Source organism: Balaenoptera ricei, chromosome 2, assembly GCF_028023285.1.
Source record: "Balaenoptera ricei isolate mBalRic1 chromosome 2, mBalRic1.hap2, whole genome shotgun sequence".
Classification (NCBI taxonomy): Eukaryota; Metazoa; Chordata; class Mammalia; order Artiodactyla; family Balaenopteridae; genus Balaenoptera; species Balaenoptera ricei.
Genome location: NC_082640.1, coordinates 9,062,991 through 9,083,745, shown reverse-complemented (window position 1 = coordinate 9,083,745; position 20,755 = coordinate 9,062,991). Strand labels below are relative to the sequence as shown.

The window sequence follows — 20,755 nt, the reverse complement described above, 5'->3', positions numbered from 1 at the left end:
CCCCACACCAAAGCATGTGGCTTAATGAGTGTGCTGCCAGCTGCACCTCAGCCCGTATTCATCCCCATTGTGCAGTGAGTAGCCTGCACAACCGTACATAGCAGCCTCAATCAAATCCTAGCAAGATGAAACCATAGTAAATTCATGTTAGCAAATATATATACAGGAAGTTTGGGCAGTCTTATTCACCATTTAGTCATCGTAATTGGCTTTTTTTTTATTGGTTCTTAGTTATCATAAAAAGATTCAACAGTTTAGAAATAGTGCTGAGGAGGATAGAAAGGATTTACATGCATCTCCAAAGATAGAAAGATTCCAATTCCATAGGAGAGAGACAAATCTTAGAATAAATGAAGGAGAGATATGAATTGACTAAACCAGTGTTTACAAACAAGAAAGAGATAACATAAGATGACATCCCCTAAAAGCCAGCAATGTCAGTATCAACTATAATTAGCACAAGCCTCCAGGTAGAATGAATAACATTGAGAAATAGATTGTTGATCTTGAAAGATCTCAAAAAGGAATCAGGGATGAAAACTAAGCTGCAGATCTCCCAGAGATGACATATTACCAATAGTCGGGGACTTCCCTGGTGGTCCAGTGGGTAAGACTCTGCGCTCCCAATGCAGGGGTCCAGGTTCGATCCCTGGTCGGGGAACTAGATCCTGCATGCATGCCGCAACTAAGAGTCTGCATGCTGCAACTAAAGATCCTGCATGCTGCAGCTAAAGATCCCGCATGCCACAACAAAGATCCCGTGTGCTGCAACTAAGACCCGGCACAACCAAAATAAATAAATAAATAAATATTTAAAAAAAAAAAATAATCGAAGCCACCAAGTGAATATAATGATTCAGACAGGCTGCCTTTCACCTGCCTGCCCTCATCTCCAAAAAATTAGGCAAAAGAGGGAAATGAGGCATTAAACAGCATCAGGGAGACAAGATGGGAAGGAGGGAAGAAATGTTTTAGCAACTGTAAAAATTGTAGAATTAGGTTTAGAACAAATTTGCTCCTCAAATTCTCCAGGGCCTGGTTCAGGTCCAAGAAATACATAGCTGACCATATAAAACTCTGTCTTGCAGCTTACATATAATGGCCAACTCTTTGGGAAAGTCATTTTTCACATAATGAGTATATTCTTTAACACTTGGTTATGGACATATTTAGTCACATAAAGAACACAAGTAAACAACTTTGTGTTATTGTTTTGTTCTTTTGAAGTCGATGGGAACTGATTGACTAAAGTCTTCAAATCTCAAATCTATTTTTCTGCTCCTGCCTTTACGATGGCTCTGTGGCCTTTGAAAATTTCAATGGTTCCTTCTTCTCTACACTTTTCCTCCCCTGACTTCTGGGACATGGCACAGTTTCCCTTTTTCCCCTCTGGCTGCTCCCTTTGCTCTCCTCTTCAACTTTCTATTTCCTTGGAGCACCTCTTAAATGGAGGAACTTTCTAGAATTCAACCTTTGCAGATGAGATCTCTGAAGATGACTCCTAAGGCCATATTTCCAAGCCTAATCTCTCTCCTGAGGTTCAGACCCATTTTCCCAAATGGTTGTGGACATCACACACCTATCCCACATGTACTTCATTCAGCTGTCCAACAGGTACTTCAAATTCCTCAGACAGGACGAATGATCTTCCCACCAGCACTGCTGCCCATTCTGTGTCTCTCATCTCAGCTAATGGTCCTACCATCTGTCCAGTCACCCAGGCAGAAATTCTCAATACTCTTCAATAACTCTCTTTTTCTCACCTGTCATATCTAGTCATCCTGAAATTCTGTCCACTCCACCTGTATAAAAGCTCCCAAATGTATCTCCTTTTTTATGACAGAGTTCAATATATGGCTTCTTTGAAGCTGAGATGGAGGTTCCCTGTATGTCTAATTTCAAGATTACTGGGAAGGGCCCCACCCTAAAAAAAATTCCTCCCTGAAATGGTGGATCCCTGAAATTCCTCTAACAGACAAGTTTTTTATTACAGAATTAGAAATCATCTTAAATGCAAAAGGCTCTGGAAAGGTGACATCCTATACTGAAAACACACCAAAGTGTCACTGCTGTATCATATAGCCTTCCAGTGGGAAAGCTGATGGGACACACAGAGAGTAAGGGTGTAAACTGGAGGGTTGGAGGGTGAGGGATAAGAGCAGGGAAGAAAATGTGCAGGGGGCAGAGAGTAGTCACTGGGGTGACACTTCATGAACATACAGACAAAGAAACTATGCTTGAGCCAACCAAGCCAGAATCAACTAAAATATACTTTTGCACTGAAAGGTAAATTTAAAAACTCACAAGGATGGGAGCCAAGGTAGATAGGAAATCGTTTTATAAAAAGATTTACAGAGACTCTTCTCCTGTTTCTACAATAAACAGAATGGAGCAGTTTCCCACTGTTGGGTCTTATTACAATAAGACCCAACGAATGTGAAAGTTCTAAATTTATGTGAGATCTCTGAAATTACTGCAGTGGGAAATACTGCCGAAGCACTTCTAAGTTCACAAATAGATCTTCCTCTTGGAGTTTTCACAGCCAGCTCTTCAAAACTTGGCCACCTTTGCCATAATATTCCATTCCAATAACTCCCGTATATTCCATTTCTAACTCATTTTCCTTCCCTAGCTCCCAGTGGAACCAGAAAGAGAAATTAATGAGGTCAGGAATAACAATGGGGTAACTGGTTGCAAATTGTTTTTTCTAGGTTCCTTTTTTATTATTTTTCTTTAAACAATTGCCAAGACTGGAATCAAAGATAAATAGAAGGCACAACAGTTTTGCTCTGGTTTTGTGTTATTCAGATTTAAAAATTTTTTTTGTTTTTTTTCTTTTTTACAAATACAAATTAAACATGAAAAAACTCTACTTCAAACAGAATCTAGGGCTTCCCTGGTGGCGCAGTGGTTGAGAATCTGCCTGCCAATGCAGGGGACACGGGTTCGAGCCCTGGTCTGGGAAGATCCCACATGCCGCGGAGCAACTAGGCCCGTGAGCCACAACTACTGAGCCTGCGCGTCTGGAGCCTGTGCTCCGCAACAAAAGAAGCCGTAATAGTGAGAGGCCTGCGCACCATGATGAAGAGTGGCCCCGCTTGCCACAACTGGAGAAAGCCCTCGCACAGAAACGAAGACTCAACACAGCCAAAAATAAATAAATAAAATAAAGAATTATTCTGCCTTCCTCACTGAATTACTTATAAAAAAAAAAAAAGAATCTAACAGTTCAAGAAAAGCTTATCAGTTGCATTCTGGACATTTAAAACCTATCTCACAATTTAAATTTCAGTGGTAAAAACAGTAGGTTTTGGAACTGTTTTGTTATCATGTATCCAAAGAAATACTCCACTAACACTCCTTTTATTCAGTTTTTAACCACACCAGAGAGAATCTAAACTGTCAATTTTTCCAACAGCAATTTTTCCACACCAGAAGGTAGTCATGACTCTCAAAGAAGAGACAATTTGGGTTTTTCCTGCCTTCAAAATATTTATCAAATCCTGTAATTCTCACAGGCTTTTGAAACATGTACAAAATAAGTAAGAAATATTCCGGGCTTCCCTGGTGGTGCAGCGGTTAAGAATCCGCCTGCCAATGCAGGGGACACGGGTTCGAGCCCTGGTCCGGGAAGATCCCACATGCTGCAGAGCAGCTAGGCCCGGGCGCTACAACTACTGAGCCTGCTCTCTAGGGCCCGCAAGCCACAGCTACTGAGCCCATGCGCCACAACTACTGAAGCCTGCACGCCTAGAGCCCATGCTCCACAACAAGAGAAGCCACCGCAATGAGAAGCCCGTCGACACAACTAGAGAAAGCCCGCACACAGCAACAAAGACCCAATGCAGCCAAAAATAAATAAGTAAAATAAATAAAATTTTAAAAAAAAGAAATATTCCAATGAATGAAACATACCAAATGTCAGTAATAAGCAAGACACATTCCTTTGGGGAAACCGTTAAAAATAAAATCCAGTCTGTATATGCAAATAAAGCAAGGAAATGCAGTCTTTTTTTTTTCTTCTTCTTCTTTAAAAATCCGTTTTTCCTAAAATATCATTCCACAAAACTGGAAGTGAAGGACTAAAAGGTGCGGGGGGGAGGGGGAGGAAGGAGCACACACCATTAACACAAAAAGTAAAATTGTACAAACTTAAGCAGTTTATGATACACTAGGATCAGATTCCAAGATACCAAAAGTTGGCTGAAGAAATTCACCCTTCTGTGGGAGCTAGGGTTTGTACTGCTGCCTGAAGATCGGTGAAGAGCAATCACTGCCTTGGAGCACTGCCCCTTCCCACTCCAAATCCTGGTTTCTGCACCATGCCTCCGGGGGGGGCCCTCTCATCCCACCACCCAGCCCACCTTGAGGGCCTCCAGGTCCCCGCAGGCAGTTATCTCAGCAGTCCCCTTCCTGGGCTGCTTGAGTCTTCTTTTCTTCCACATTCAGGCGGACCTCACCTCTGAACATAATGGGCCTGTTGCGAAGCACCTTCTGAATGGGTTCAGAATCATCAAACACAAAGAACTCAAAACTGGGTAATTTCCCACCGCTGTTAATATGCAGCTCCACCACATTCCCATAACTTTGAAAAACATCTTTAAGCTCTAATTTTTCCACCTCATGAGGCAGGTTGCCAATAAAGAGCTGGTGACTGTCAGGGTGTCTCCCAATTCTTCGGGGTTCAGCATCACCTTGCTCACCAGCCTCACGGACTGCTCCAGGTCCCCTCTGGGCAGGAGCATTTATTCGCTGTTCTCGCACCCTTTGATCCCTCTGAGGCCTCTGCGGTGGAATCTGAGATTCAGGCTTAGACTCCGGACGAGGCTGTGAAGCTGGTAGTTTAACAACGTGAGGTGGTATCCCAGTAACTGGAACAGCTCCACTGGGAGGAAGGTTCTTCTTACTGGTCACAGTGGCCCAAGAAAAGGCTCTCAAGTCCTCTTGCACTGCCTGGGCTATGTCTGCAGGCGCTGGAGAGAAACTCTTCTGAACATCCTCAGGAGCAGTTTCTTCCAATACGCTCAGACATTTCCTCTTGGACTACAGACGCAGGTTCTTGCTCCGGTTCTGGTTCAGGATCAGGCTCTAGTTCAGCAACAGGTTCTTCTAAATGTTCTTCTAAGTCATTGCTGACAGTTTGATCATAGAAAGTTCCAGAATCATCAGGTACCACCTCAGGTGTCTGCTGTCTTTCTTCAGGTTCCTCTGCTTCTTCTTCAGATTCTTCCTGAGGCTCAGTGACAAAGCCACGAAAGACCTCATCTTGGTATCTGAAGATATCATTGTGAACATAAAACTTATTTGCAGCAGAGCCCTCAGGAGCAAGGACAAAGGTCTCATGAATGTCCTCAAAGCCTGGTTGTTATTAGAGAGCAAGCCCATCACCTGGACCACCACACCGTCATTCAGAGTGGCTTGAGTATCGACATGACGGATCTTAGTGTGGCAATTCGTGAAGTTTTGTGACATCACTTTCCTATGGATTTCTTTCTGTCCGTAGACCGCATCTGCTGGCTTTCCATTTGAATCCAATCCCCCATGGACATAAGAAGAGTTCTTTCCATAAAGTCTGTGTAGCATGTCTGCAGCCTGGTTCAGCAGTGTGTAATACTGTCTCACAAATTCCCACCTGACCAGCAGGGAACTAGGCTTCTCCATAACGATAGCTTTGGTCAATTCAACCTGCACGGCTGAGCAGGAGAGGAACAAGCTCTGCTCCACACACGGCGAAAAGCAAAAAACCCCTCACACAACTGCGTCTGCACCGGTTGCAAAATTTAAAGCTATATCAGCTGGAGAATTGAACCATGGACCTTGGGAAAGAAAGAGGTATGCTCCTGGCATCCAGTTGTGAAGATCGGAGGGGACCAGCCCCAGAGAAAGCTGTATTACGGCTCATCAGGGCATTATGTCTATAAATCTAATAACTGTCTATTGGTCTGTGACAAGGGAAATGGGAACTCTGTCCACAAAATCAGAAAAGGGGTAACGTAGTCTGGTGACGGGAACCCTGAGGTTTTGTGGAACAAAAGGTCATGGGCAATCCAGCTAAGGTTTTGTATCCAGGTTTACAATAGTCTATTTGAAAGCCATATGTGAATACATTTTCTCATGAAAACAGGGGACTTGTAACTTTTCAAATTGCAAAATCACTTCTGATAATTTAACTAGCCATGCCTTAAGTCAGGGTCTATAGAAGTACAATGGTTAATTTTATGTGTCAACTTGAATGGGCCATGGGGGACCCAGACATTTGGAAAAACATTATTTTGGGTATTTCCATAAAGGAGTTTTTGGATCAGGTGATCCAAAATTTAAATTGATAAGGCTTTAAAATTTAAATTGATAAGGCTGAATAAAGCAGATTGTTCTCCCTAATGTGGGTGGGCCTCATCCAATCAGTTGAAGGCCTGAATAGAACTGGAGGCTGACTCTCCCCCAAATAAGAGGAAATTCTTCCTGTTTGGCTGCCTTGAGCTGGGACATCAGATTTTTCCTGCCTTCAGGTTCAAACTGAAACATCGACTTCATGGGTCTCAAGCCTGCCAGCTTTTGGCCTGGGACCACAGCTTCAGCTCTCCATCACACCTAATCCTGCCTCTCAAGCTGGCCAATGGCAGCCTCCATGATCATATGAGCCAATTTTTCATAATAAATCAATCTTTCTCTCTCTTCCTCTCTCTCTCTCTCTCTCTCTCTCGATATATATATATGTATTTCAAACTGTAAAATCAAAATAAAATTATATATAATACATAATTATATCATATAAATATGATATATAATATAAATATATTATACAATATATAACATATAATATAATTATATATTAATAGAGCATAATATATAATATTGATATATAAAGTATAATTATATAATATAAATATAATATGATATATAACATATATAATAATATACATAAATATATAAGATATATAAAATATATAGTCTGACACCCAGGCCTGTGTCCCCCCATTCCCCCATGCACTTCTGAGAAGTGAGACATCTCATTTTGGAAGAATAAGGGAGATGAGAAAAAGAGAAATCATGTCCTTCAACATTGACAGATGAATTATTTAATCAGAAGCAAGAAACTGTGTAGAAAGTGAGACACCAAGGCCATTTCTCACTCCTCAGGCACACAAAGAAGAGAATGGCAATGCTTTTCAGATCATGACGAAGAATTGTGGTGTCTCACTGTGATTATTTTCCCAAATCAACGGGCGCTGGCTAATTAATACTTCAACAGAAAATTTTGCTCCAGGAACTCTTAACACTTTTAAAGTGAAACAAAGAAACAAGATTTTTTTTAAAAACATCTTTATTGGAGTATAATTACTTTACAATGTTGTGTTAGTTTCTGCTGTATAACAAAGTGAGTCAGCTATAAATATACATATATCCCCGTATCTCCTCCCTCTTGCGTCTCCCTCCCTCCCACCCTCCCTGTCCCACCTCTCTAGGTGATCACGAAGCACCGAGCTGATCTCCCTGTGCTATGCGGCTGCTTCCCACTAGCTATGTATTTTACATTTGCTAGTATATATAAGTCCATGTCACTCTCTCACTTTGTCCCAGCTTACCCTTCCCCCTCCCCGTGTCCTCAAGTCCATTCTCTATGTCTGCGTCTTTATTCCTGTCCTGCCCTTAGGTTCTTCATAACCATTTTTTTTTTTTAGATTCCATATATATGTGTTAGCATATGGTATTTGTTTTTCTCTTTCTGACTTACTTCACTTTGTATGACAGACTCTAGGTCCATCCACCTCACTACAAATAACTCAATTTCATTTCTTTTTATGGCTGAGTAATATTCCATTGTATATATGTGCTACATCAAGAAACAAGAATTTAATGTTCCTCCATGCTCTACTTTGACTTGATGGAAAAGGTAGCAGGGAGTATGACAGCTTCTGTGTTTACACAATGGGAAGAAGTAGGAAGTAGTAGTATTATTGTGGTCTTCTTATTCAGTGTTCACAGAGGACTGAAGATCACCTAAAAGATAAACACCCAGCTTCTTCCCAGTGAGTTTACTGTTCCAAGGTCTAGAGCTGGGGGGCAAAGGAGAGGAAGGAAGTAGAGACCACATACACACGCACACACAAACACACACACACTTGCTCCGGCTTTTCTCAAAGTGGAGGCGTTGTTCCTGGGACTCCAGATACTTGTCTGAGGCTGCTGCTAAATCGGCGACAGATTAGCCTTAATCCCAGAGCCTGGCTCTGACGGAAGCCTCACCCCTCATCCAGGGAGTTGCTGCAATGCCAGGTATCAGTAAGAGGGAAGCGGCCTATTAGAGGCATTTACATGCACTTGCCTGAGTCCCTGTTTCCAGTTCTTCGGGGTGTACACCTAGGAGTAGAATTGCTGGGTTATATGGTAATTCTGTTGAACTCTTTTTGAGGAAGCCATCCTCAGAATATTTGGAGCCAATTGTGAACTGAATCTAACTAAAGCTCAAACGAAGCCCAGACCCAGCTCAGCTACAGAGCAGATGACCGACACAGCCACTTCACTGCTGGCCCAACAGAAGGAGGGGCATTACCCTTTACCGGATAGCATGATGATTTACTTCTGGTATTATTTTTGGTGGTTTTTTGTGTTGTTGTTGTTGTTCTTTTGTTTTTTTGGGGGGGTGGGCGGGCCGCGCCACGCAGCCTGTGGGATCTTAGTTCCCTGACCAGGGATCGAACCCATGCCCTCAGCAGTGAAAGCGTGGAGTCCTAATCACTGGACCGCCAGGGAATTCCCTCGGTGTTGTTTTTGCAGCTGTACTGAGATATGATTTACATACCTTAAAACTCACCCATTGTAAGTGTACAATTCAATAATCTTTATGCTGATAGAGTTGTGCAATCCTCATTACCAACCAGTTTTAGAATATTTTCCTCAATCCCCCAAAATTCCCGCGAGCTCATTAGCAGTCCAAGCCACTCCCAGCCCCAGGCAACCACAAGTCTGCTTTCCGTCTATGCTTTCCTTTTCTAGGCATTTCATATATATGGAGTCATAGTATAGGTAGATCATAGTTTAGGTAGTCTTTGGATCTGGTGTCCCAAGTGTGTATATTTTTCTACCAGTAGCTCAGATATGCATAAATATGTTGCATATCTTTACTTTCTGCCCACCCAGCCCTTGCCCTGTAGGAGTGTAGGGAAATCCACTCTTGAGCATCACTGAGGCCTTGAGTGGAGGCTCTCCTTCCCTGGGGTCATGGAAAAATCCAGGAGGGCTTTTGGCATCCACTGGAGTTCGGGCCATTTATTCTTCAGCCGGTTAAGTTGATCAGCCCACTGATGCTGGTATCCTCACCATCTACCATAAAGCTTCTTCTAAGGAGAGGGCAGGTTGCTCTGTTATTTCCAGTGACAAGCCAGCATTCCAGAATCTGCAGAAGCTGTGAGGTCAAGTCCCCAAGGTCCAATAGACGTCTCATATAGCTGTGTCACTCCAAGGGCTGGCCATGTGTCCTGGTGCTGCAGGGGCTGAGGCTTGAGTCCCTGATGCTCAGGAGACCACCAACCTCCACCCCCCTCCCACTCCCCCAAATGCTGTGAAAGCCCCCCACCCCACCTGGGTTCTCTGCTCTCTCTCTCCAGGACACCTGGGGTAGATGATGATTGGGCTTTCTCAAGAGACAAGAAGAAAGGTTGGTCTTCCAAGAATCTTGCAAATACCCTTGTGATAGGAAACACAAAGCGATTAGCTGTATTCTCCAAACAAAGGGGGTGGGTAGGGAGGGGCACAGAAAGCATGAAACAAATGAGTATCTCACTAAATAGCCTACCACACTGCTTTGCATTCACCTACCGCAAAACCACATCAGTGAACAGCGGAAAGCATGTCATAATTTCAGTTTTCTTAGCTGCACTTAGACTCTATCTACTCATGGAAGTGTGAGAGAGGAAGGAGGCACCCCGCTGGACTATTCAGGCTAAGAAACAGAGTTGGTTCTTTGTTTTATTTTATTTTTTAAATTTATTTATTTTGGGCTGCGTTGGGTCTTCGTTGCAGTGCGCAGGCTTCTCCTCGTGGTGGCTTCTCTTGTTGCGGAGCACAGGCTGGCCTGCGGGCTTCAGTAGTTGTGGCTCGCGGGCTCTAGAGCACGGGCTCGGTAGTTGTGGCACACTGGCTTATGGGATCTTCCTGGACCAGGGCTTGAACCTGTGTCCCCTGAATTGGCAGGCGGACTCTTAACCACTGTGCCACCAGGGAAGTCCCCAGAGTTGGTTCTAACACTAGCAGCAAGAATAGCAACTAACATTGTGCATCAGGCATTGTTCTGAGTGTTTTACATGTATTATCCCTTAATCATCACAGTGACCTTAGGCAGTAAGCTCTGTATATCCAAATCCTTTACTTAAAGCCTTTGGTGTGAGCTCTATTTCAGAACTCAGAATTTTTTGGATTTCAGGAGGGTAATAAGGTGCATGTAATTTACATAATATAACTCCCCAAGAGGGTCTGAAACAGATCTCATACAATCTAATTAAGGTGGCTTCAGTGAAACAAATAATCATATTAAGTGATGTAAATAAATAATGTAAATAACTTTGCATCAGTTTGGGTCTGGTTCTGCCATCAAATGAACTGAGAAAGGCTTTGGATTCTCAGATCTTTGGAATTTTGGACCTGTATTAGAGGCCCCATTTTACAGATAAAGAGAATGAGGCACATCAAGATTAGGTAACTTGTCCAAGGTCACACAGCTAAGAAGTGGTGGGAGTGCTCAATGTTTCAGGAGCAAGTGGGTCTGGAGAAAACGACCTTGACCACTTTCTCTACTAGAAACTCACCCACCCTCAACCTTCTCACTCCACAGCTGCTGGCAGCCTTGTGTATGACGCCTCCCCCCACCCGTAACTATCCCACCCCATCCCATCCCCTCCCTGCTCCGAGCTTCTCTAATATTCATTTACTCTCTCCTTTAACATGGTTTAAAATACCGGAAGTGAGCCCGTAGAGTTGACTCGCCCCAGGCACCCCTAACAAGCCCAGGAGGGACCCTCCAGAATTGGGTCTGGGGCAGGAACTGACTTGCTAGCCCTCTTTGCCTTGAGCAGGGGGTTAATCTCTGGGTGGTGTTAAGAGTCGGGCAGGAAGAGCTGGCCTGGAGCAGGCGGTCTAAACAGAGGAGTTGAATCCTTCAGGATACCAGGAGAGGGCGCGTCCCCCTTTTCCTATGTCGATTAGGTTTTTTTTTTTTTTCGTTTTCGTCTAACCAGCGAGCCATTTGGGTGAGCAACAACGTGCTTGGTATCCCGCTGATTTGAGCAGCGTCAGCCTCTTCATTCGTAAATCAAGTTTCTTCCCACTTGCGACGCGTCCTTCTTAGTCTTCAGCACAAACCTGCCCCCAGGCCCTCTGTCCCTCACCTCCTGGGACCCCGCCCTAATTTGTTTTATTTTACACGAGGGGCCTGTTACCCGGAGAACCGGCCGCACCGGCTTCGCTGAGACCTTGACCTCGCGATCAGACGCCTTGTGTGTCTTGTGTCTGCGTCCTTGCTTATCCCTCTTCGCGGTGCTTAGGATGCAAACTAGGGCGGCTCTCCCTCCTTCCTCGTCTTGTTTCCTCACTTTTCACGCTGTCTAGTTTGGAGGCAACCACCCTCCTCCGGTCCAGTAGATCAATACTTCTGCCTTCCAGGTACAGTCCAGATCGATCCAGTAATCCCACCTGCCTGGAGCACCTGAAACCTACGAGTGTCAACGGCTGGCCTGTTCCCCGGGAACAAGAGCCCCAGAAGCATCCGGCAGGCTTTGTGTTTTTAATTAAAGGTCTATTTCAAGGGCAAAATCGGGTGGAAAGCCGTGCGTGCTCAATTAACTCTATCTAAATGTAAAGCCTTTAACAGAGATTGAGGTCTCGTCCCAAGGATGCCTGGGACCGTCGCCCTCTTTCGTTGGGGCGCAGCGGCCCCCGTGGTTCTGGACTTCTACAGGCACCCCCTACGGCTAAGACCGACACCTCACACTCCATTTAATTAACAGTGTGTTTTAATTAACGCCGTCCGTCAGGGCAGTCACACTGGCACCTTGGCGCAACCCGCATTAACCCGCGTCCGGGCCTGGACCCTGGGAGCGCTGCGGGGCTCGCTGGGAGGCTGTGGGCTGGCCCACGAGACAGGCAGGGCGGAGAGTGGGGGCGGGCCCTGCGGGGGAGCAGCCGGCCGAGGGGCGGGGCGTTGGGGCGGGGCCTGCGGCGGGCGGGGCCCGGGAAATTCCCGGGCGGAGGTGAGGAGGCTGGCGCGACTGTCAGCTGAGCAGCGCTGGGTGGGGTCGCGAGGCCGCGCGTCCGCCAGAGGCTCCCCAGCCCCCGCCGCCCCCGCCCCCGCCCCCGGCCGGTCCCCTGGTCGGCGTCTGCATCCGGGTCCAGAGCCCTCTCCCAGCGGCAACGATGCCGAGGAGGCAGTGACCCCGAGGGAGGCCGGAGGCCGGAGCCCGGGCGCCGGGTGAGCTGGGGCAGGGGGCGGGCAGGGGCTCACTCTCCGCCCTGGAAGCGGTTCCCGTAGCCGCCTTCCCTGCGGCCCGGAGCCAGTAGGGACGTGGGTGGCGAGGGTGGGGTGTCCCCTCGGGTGGGACGGCTGCGCTCGCTGGGAGGGTTTCCGGGCCCTGGCGATCCTGACCTGGTGCGGAAGGGCAGCGGGGGCGTCCAGCCCAAGGCGCCCCTTCCCCCTTTTTTACCCTCCAGGCTGGCCGCAGGTGCCTTCCTCTGTAGGTCATGAAGGTGGTCTGAGGGTGACATCCTTCCGCAGGTTGGGAATGATTGTACAGCCAGTTCCTCATTATAAGGGAAGGGGTTAAGGACACACCTTTGGAAGACGTACAAACTACTCTAGCTTTACGAGATGGCCCAGGACACTAAAGAACCGGTGACCGCTCTCTAAGGTGGCGGGATTACTGAACAGCTGAAAGGAATCTTCATAAACCGTTGTGTCTGGGAGGGCATGTGTGTATGTATGTGTTTGTGTGTGTTTATAGATACATAGAGAATATGAATACGTGATGAGGCCGAGAACCCCAAAGGGATTCTATCGTGTAAGCTGCAAGCAGTGCACATCGCTAAGAGAAAATGTAACCCAGGTTCCGTCTAGCCTCCTTCCTCCACCAGGAAGACTGCTGTATGGAAATTATATGCCACAGCACTGCTTAAGGATGAAACGGAAAACCGAAACTTAAAACATCAAAAGCCTGGGATCTGGTTAAGCAAACGCACTATTAACAGAAGAGCCCCTCACCCTTGCTCTTTGCTGGAAGGAGAGAAGAGCTAGGCGGCCTGGCCACCCCGCCCAGGATGTGCCCACTTTGGAGTGGGCTGGGGAGGTCCAGTAGCAGAGGCCGGTCCAGGGACTGCCCCGTAATGCCCTGGGCAAGACAAGTCGAAATGTAGCCTGTAGAGAGGACAGTAATTAGAGTCTTCCGGGTGACTGGCCAGTTCTTCTACTGGGCCAATTTTAGTTGTTCTTTATGTATTGTGTACAACATTATAAAAGTAGTATTTTTTTTTGGGTAACTGACCTCAAGTTGCATATTATGTGATGGGCTCCAACTAAACTCTCCGAAAAAACAAAAACAAACGTTATTCTTGAAAGGAACTGGTCACTGTTTTACCCTCCCATGGAATCCCCACCCTTAGGTAGGGGCACATGGGTATCCTCTCCTCCAAGCCTCACTTTTCCTGAATTTTATAGAGACTTGACTGTGTGATATGTTCTTTGGAATCTATGGAATAGTAAATCCAAAGGAAAAGGAAGAAATTAAACTCCGTGTTTTGAAAATAAAATCTGTTTCACTGAGAAAGAAAAAAATTATATTGAAAGTTCTCGTTTTCACTTTGGCCTATGTATGTGGGTTGAGTAATGGAATATGTGTTATGAAATGACATCCAGATACCTTTGTAGTGATAGTTTAAAAGTGGTACTCATTTTCAAAATAAGTTGAGTTCAAGAATCTGGAAATGAGTGCCACTGAACTGTAGAAAAACTTGTAATACTAGTATGTCGGGTTTGTGTTTTACAAGTGTATGACTTTACGTCTTACACTATAGCTTCATTTCATTTCAACAGACATTTTCTGAGAGCCTGCTCTCAGTGTGCCCGTCTGTAAGAAGAGTAAAACAGAGACCTTGACTTAGGTTTGATGGGAAGATTGACGGGCATGGTATGATCACAGTACTTTACATAAAAGGACCAAGGGGGTGGAACACACAAAGCGCTGTTGCGTGCTCAGAGGAAAGAACAGGTCATTTTACACAGGACGTCTGTTCGAGCTGGACATTGAAGTGTCCAGTGGGGGTTTGCCAGGGTAAAAGCAGATCCGGGCATCTCGGGGAAGGGTAGAAAAGCAAAAGAAGGCCAAGAACTGTGAGCTCTTTAATGTGCCTCAGGCATGAGTGGCATTGGTGACAGGAGATGATACTTCTGGGTAAGTGGGGGCCAGACTCTGAAAGGCCATGTTTGTCTTGCTCGGGAGCTGGCGCTCTGTCTGTATGGGAAGGGTTTAAGCAGGGGGATGCCCTGGTATTAGGAAAGAAACCATGGAGGTAGTGGGGCTGCAATGGAAGGAGATGAGTCCAACCATGGAGGAAGCTATGCAAATTCATTCTGCAAGTATTTGTTGAACCCCCATATATGTCGGGTAACGTTCTAGGTGCTAGGGACACGGCAGTGGACAAAACAGAAGAAAGTCCTGTACTCTGTGGGCCAGACAAGACAAGAAGGGCCTGACCTAAGCTGGTGGGGATTGAGAGGAGGTGGGAGTGACAGGACTCGGTGACCCGTTAGACTTGAGGGAAGAGCAAATAGGAAGAACCAAGCATAACTCTCAGGTTCCTGCCTTGGGTGATGAGGCTATCTCCATTTTCTGTATGTTTGCAGTTACGAAAGTCAGAGTACCATTTCTGGCATAAAAGGTAAGTCTTCTTTTACCCCCTTAATAGGATATGTACTTTGAGTTCTTTTTCCAGGATGGTGATGAGTTTAGTTGATGCAATCTTGGAATGTTACTCAATCCCCTTGAAAACCCAAACCAGAATTTGCCAATAGCCAGCAATTGCCTCTGATCAGGAAATAGGTTTTCACTGTTTAAAACTAATTTATCCATGTGGGGATTGAACCTGTGAATACTGAATCAGCAGGTTCGGAGAATCAGCCACACCAGGGTAAGGACCTGGGTTTATTCTGTATTATTCTTTTTTTTTTTTTAAAAGGAATTCCTTTTATTTTTATTTTTTATTTATTTATTTAGTTTTGGCTGCGTTGGGTCTTCGTTTCTGTGCGAGGGCTTTCTCTAGTTGTGGCAAGCGGGGGCCACTCTTCATTGCGGTGCGCGGGCCTGTCACTGTCGCGGCCTCTCCCGTTGCGGAGCACAGGCTCCAGACACGCAGGCTCAATAGTTGTGGCTCACGGGCCCAGTTGCTCCGCGGCATGTGGGATCTTCCCAGACCAGGGCTCGAACCCGCGTCCCCTGCATTGGCAGGCAGATTCTCAACCACTGCGCCACCAGGGAAGCCCTATTCTGTATTATTCTTGATGGTCCAACGACCCGTGGAGAGAAGTCAGTGTAAGGCAGATTTCTGTTGGATACAAAACAGCTTTCTGGCAGTCAGAGCCATCCTGGAATAGAATGGGCAGTTGCCTGCTAAGGTCATGTGCTCATTTTTTCTGTCATTGAAGTCATTCGAGCCTGGTCTATATGACCATCTGCCATGGAAACCGGACAGGACGTTCCTGCATTGAATAAGTTGAGCTGGGTCATTTTTAAGGCCAACTCAGGAACAAGATTTAAGCTCATGCCTACGAAGTCAAGTCACTGCTATAATTACTTGACCTCTGGAATTAAGAACAATAATTATAATCAGGAATTTGAATAGCAGATCCAGGAATAAAATCTAGGAGATTTTGCTTTTGATCTTCCACCTTCCAGGTGGTTCCTATTTTTCCTTATTGGTGAAATGTTGACAAATCCTGTGCTAAATTAATTCACCCTTCTGTAGTTAAAAAAAAAAAAAAAAAAACCTTTGCTTAGAAATGATGCATTTCTGATCATTGGTTGGATTTTTATGAGAAATTCTGTTATTAGACAGAACCTTGGAGTAAATGGCTTAGTTCCTTAGTTCATAACCTTTGAGGATGTGTGCAAGGATTTATAATACATCTCTGCATTTTCTCAATTGAAAATATTTCAAGGTGATGCTAAACATTTAGAGAATTCAGCTTTCTCTAACTGGCATTCTACCAGTAGACATCTCATATACGCACTGTACTGTGATAGCTTATAATGATGCCCCCCAAATATTCTAAAATCATAAAATGCACTTTGAGTCACCAAAAATCAAATTGCTTTTAGTAAAATTTTGTTTATGAGTATTTATGTGCTTATTTTTGGCATTTATGTTAACTTCTTATATACTATGACATTCGAATTACCAAATAGTTTTCCTAACAATGCTGCGTAGCGAAGAGTTCCCTGTAATAGGGACGGGCGTATGTATCAGTGAGAGAGGGCAGCATGGCCATGAGGGTGCCGGGGTGTACGTGTCGGACAGTGCGGATTGGACTGTGGTCTTGCTAGAAGCTTAATACTTTTCATAGGGCTTTTGAGCTGAAAGCAGCTATAGTGATCATCATTAACTAGGCAAGTCAGTAAATCATCACAGAGGTCAGATGAGTTCTCAAGGTCATGTGTCTGGTTAGTGGCACCCGGTTTATTTTTCTACTGTCTCCCTCAGCATAACCCTGTTGTTTTTTTTTTTCTCTCATGTCCTTATAAAATCTGGGCAACCAGAAAGTTGATAAGTAGAATCGGTTTTAACTGTTACGGTTGTGCCTCAAGTCTTGGTGGAGATGTAACGGAAAGTCAAGGAGGAAAAATATTGGAAGGAACAGTCTCTCTTTTCTCCCCTCCCCCTTCCCTTCTCTCCCCTCCCCTCTCCTCCCCCTTCCCCTACTGTTCCCTCCCTCTGCTTTAGATACTTTAAAAACAAATCTGTTCAATGGAATATTACTCAGCCATAAAAAGAAACAAAATGGAGGTATTTGTAGTGAGGTGGATGAAGTTAGAGTCTGTCATACAGAGTGAAGTAAGTCAGAAAGAGAAAAACAAATACAGTATGCTAACACATATATATGGAATCTAAGGGAAGAAAAAAAGGTCATGAAGAACCTAATGGCAAGATGGGAATAAAGACACAGACCTACTAGAGAATGGACTTGAGGATATGGGGAGGGGGAAGGGTAAGATGTGACAGAGAGAGTGGCATGGACATATATACACTACCAAACGTAAAACAGATAGCTAGTGGGAAGCAACTGCATAGCACAGGGAGATCAGCTCTGTGCTTTGTGACCACCTAGAGGGGTGGGATAGGGAGGGCGGGAGGGAGGGAGATGCAAGAGGGAAGAGATATGGGAACATATGTATATGTATAACTGATCACTTTGTTATAAAGCAGAAACTAACACACCATTGTAAAGCAATTATACTCCAATAAAGATGTTAAAATTTAAAATAAAAAAATAAAAACAAAATAAAAACAAATCTGTTAAATGTCTCCAAAGTATAGTCTAATCCTTGAATACCTGAGGAAATTTAATATTGACAAGTGAATGACACACGTTACAAGGATTTTATCTTTGTCAATTACTTAGAATTTTAGTATTCTTTGCAAAATAGATAGGAGCACTGTTATTTAGTAAAAACCCATTTTTATGAAATTTTAGCGCCAACATAGTACTATGCAAAAATGAGTTTTATGGAAAGTCAGAAACTGGCTTTATCCAAATTATTTTATGCAAAATAATCCAAATTATTTTATGCAAAGTAATCCAAATTATTTTATTGGGGAAAACAAAAGCAGTCTATTCTGGTCACTTAATGCTAAGAGATAGCACACTATAGCAGTGTACCTCTTTCTAAACGAATCAGGATATGTAAAACAAAGATGCTTTCAAAAGGCTCAAAATGCTTTATCCGTGTTTTTCACTTCATAGAATTGCCATCCTCATTAAAGAATTCCATGAGGATGCCTTTCCTGTGCCAGCTGCTCTAGAGGAATCACGCAGGCCACAGTGCTGGGGGCCGGCTGTCCCCTCAGTAGCAGCACTGTCTCTGATTTCCTACAGGTCCTTTATTTTATTTATTTATTTATTTAACATCTTTATTGGAGTATAATTGCTTTACAATGGTGTGTTAGCTTCTGCTGTGTAACAAAGTGAGTCAGCTGTACGTATACATATATCCCCATATCCCCTCCCTCTTGCATCTCCCTCCCTCCCACCCCTCTAGGTGGTCACAAAGCACCGAGCTGATCTCCCTGTGCTGTGCGGCTGCTTCCCACTAGCTATTTTACATTTGGTAGTATTTATAAGTCCATGCCGCTCTCTCACTTCGTCCTAGCTTACCTTACAGGTCCTTTAGACCAAAAGCAGGTCACCAGGCTCTCAGTTCCAGGAGACCTCCAGAGAGCCTAGGGATTGCCTCCTGCCAGAGTGGGAAAGAAGCACCGCTCTGCACCCCAAGGGTCTGGTGCATTAATATACGGGCACTAATACATAGTAGTTTCCCCAGCTTCTGCCCTAACATGCACAGGGACTTAACAACAAAAACCGTAACTGAAGCTTCCCTTGCAGCCTCTTAGAGAGATAGTCATTTGTACTCTGCCCTCCTGTCGGCAGTGGCAGGTTCTGTCAGCACACGTGGGAACTTCTTACAGGGACGAGGTTCTTTGGACGCAGTGAAAATTTGTTAGTAACTTGTTTGTAAGCAATTCATTGACTGTTATTGCTAAGAAGTAAGAAGAAAAAATCCTTCCGGCAGCCTTGGTTATTTCTTTAAGATTTCTGGCAGTGTGCAATGGATCGGTGAAGTGGAATCTGAACTCTGGGTGAGGTGAATGGGCCCGCCTTCCATGTTTATCTATAGAGCACACCCAGAGGTTATACAGCGATAGATCAGAGAGCACTTCTCTCTCCTCAGCTTCCAGTGACCGATGCAGTAACTCTGCAATTCCTCATGAAAAGATATATCATCATCTTTGTGAAACGTGAAAAGGAAAATGTTTGCCCACAGCATTTGATTTCTGTGTCTGCCCAGGTGGTAGGCCATACAGAAGTACAGTTGGGATACACCCGTCTATCTTATTTATGGCCACACTGACCCCTCGACAAATAAAGTGGTATGCTTAAAATATTCTCAGAATAGGCAACAACTAAGCAAGATTTTCTTAGTCTTTTAGAATGCTTTGCAAAAGTATCGACTATGGAAGCCTAAGTATTCAGTGCCACCTTCACTGTATGACAGGGCTGGGTTTTGGAATCATCCTTAATGCTCGGTTGTGCCCTTCACTGAGTGACCTTGGATGAGCTATAAAGCCTCTGTGAACTCAGCTCCGTCACCAGGAAAATAGCTGTCTAGTTGAGTTTTAGTGAGGATTGGAAACTGACAGTCTGGTGCGGTGATCAAGGCCATAGTAAGCATCCGAAATACGTTAGTTCTCCCTTTCCTCTCAGCCAAATATGCAAGAAATAAAATATGGAGATTTTGTAACAATCAATTATTGAGATATAATTCAGATACCATACAATTCACCCAAAATAGGAAGATTTGAGCTTAAAGATTTTTCTGGGGAAAAATCCATTTAATAATACTTTGCCCACATCTACAGATGTATATATGGAAAGCCTCTTGAACTCCCCACGTTAGGATTCCTGATCATCATGATATCATGCCCGTCTCTCCCTCCTCCATCCCCCATCTCCTCACTGTACCCCTTTATACACCCTTATACACAGACATACACATAAAAACTGAAGCTAGGATGCACCTTTTTTGTTTAAAAAGGGAGAATCAAGATTGTCCAAAGTATAATGGGAGAGAAGGCACCTTGTAGAATACGTATTAGCACTTGCACAGGGGCTTGTGGGACCTGTGAGGACGCTGTGCAGAGGGGAACAGTTATATTTTCGGTTTGTGACTTTTCCGTAGAAAGTGCTGCCATGTCCCACCAGCCAGTTAGCTGCCTGACTGAAAAGGGGGACAGCCCCAACGAAACCACAGGAAATGGACCCCCCAATCTGGCTCACCCGAACCTGGACACGTTCACCCCACATGAGCTGCTGCAGCAGATGAGAGAGCTTCTCATTGAGAACCATCAGCTGAAAGGTGAGCGACACCTGGGCCTTCGGGAATGCCATCCTTTGGTCATAGCTTGTAGGTGAGTCCCTTTCTCTGCGCGTGGTTTCCTGGGGGAAGAAAGAGCACAGAATTAGCTTTGAGTGAGGCTAAAGCTGTTTCCATTGTTTACTTTTGGATACAGGTAAAAATAAACAGTATGCATCTCCGGGAAATGGCATAATGACATTTAGCCCATTTAAAAGGAAAAAGAAAAAAAGGCTGCTATGATTACAGAGTTAGTCCTAAATATTACCTTAAAAGAAAGCATTCTAATATCTCCAGCCATGGTTTTTGGCGGAACCAGTGTTCGAATCCAGGAGTGATGGACCTCAGTCTATGTAGTTATTAATAGGCATTTTGTTATAATAAATCAATAAAATCAATTTTATTTTCTTGAGACTCTTGAGGACTAGAGATGACATTAGACCCTGCTAGTCCTGTCTGGAAGCGGAAACCACTCACTCCTCTTGCTTCACAGTCTTTCTGGCTGACCTTGGGGCCCAGGCCAAGCCTGGCATCTTGAGATTCAGAGCTACGTGGTGAGGTGGTCCACAGGCGGGTTCCATTCCTGA

At 44.7% G+C, this 20,755-nt stretch overlaps 2 protein-coding genes and 1 long non-coding RNA gene across 5 annotated transcripts in view; 1 reads left to right on the top strand and 2 right to left on the bottom strand.

Moving 5' to 3' along the window:
• Positions 1-4,398: 4,398 nt before the first annotated feature.
• On the bottom strand, positions 4,399-12,756 carry LOC132356211 (ras GTPase-activating protein-binding protein 1-like). Its single transcript, XM_059909097.1, is given in 5 exon segments — positions 4,399-5,017; positions 5,049-5,340; positions 5,343-5,747; positions 8,484-8,527; positions 12,497-12,756. Coding segments are annotated over 5 exon segments (1,620 nt in total).
• Positions 12,225-20,755, top strand: part of OPTN (optineurin) — a 41,766-nt gene continuing 33,235 nt past the window's right edge. Inside the window, exons 1-2 of one of the 3 annotated variants that reach the window (XM_059910705.1) lie at positions 12,225-12,463; positions 19,995-20,171. In XM_059910705.1, coding sequence (XP_059766688.1) covers positions 20,006-20,171 — 166 coding nt within the window. In that variant the 5' untranslated portion in view covers positions 12,225-12,463; positions 19,995-20,005. Of the gene's footprint in view, positions 12,464-14,333; positions 14,436-19,994; positions 20,172-20,755 lie in introns of those variants that run through there. The other 2 variants (XM_059910697.1, XM_059910693.1) reach the window with 2 other exon arrangements.
• Positions 19,995-20,755, bottom strand: part of LOC132357337 (uncharacterized) — a 45,886-nt gene continuing 45,125 nt past the window's right edge. Inside the window, exon 4 of the long non-coding RNA XR_009500216.1 lies at positions 19,995-20,251. This is a non-coding gene — a long non-coding RNA (uncharacterized LOC132357337). The remainder of the gene's footprint in view (positions 20,252-20,755) is intronic.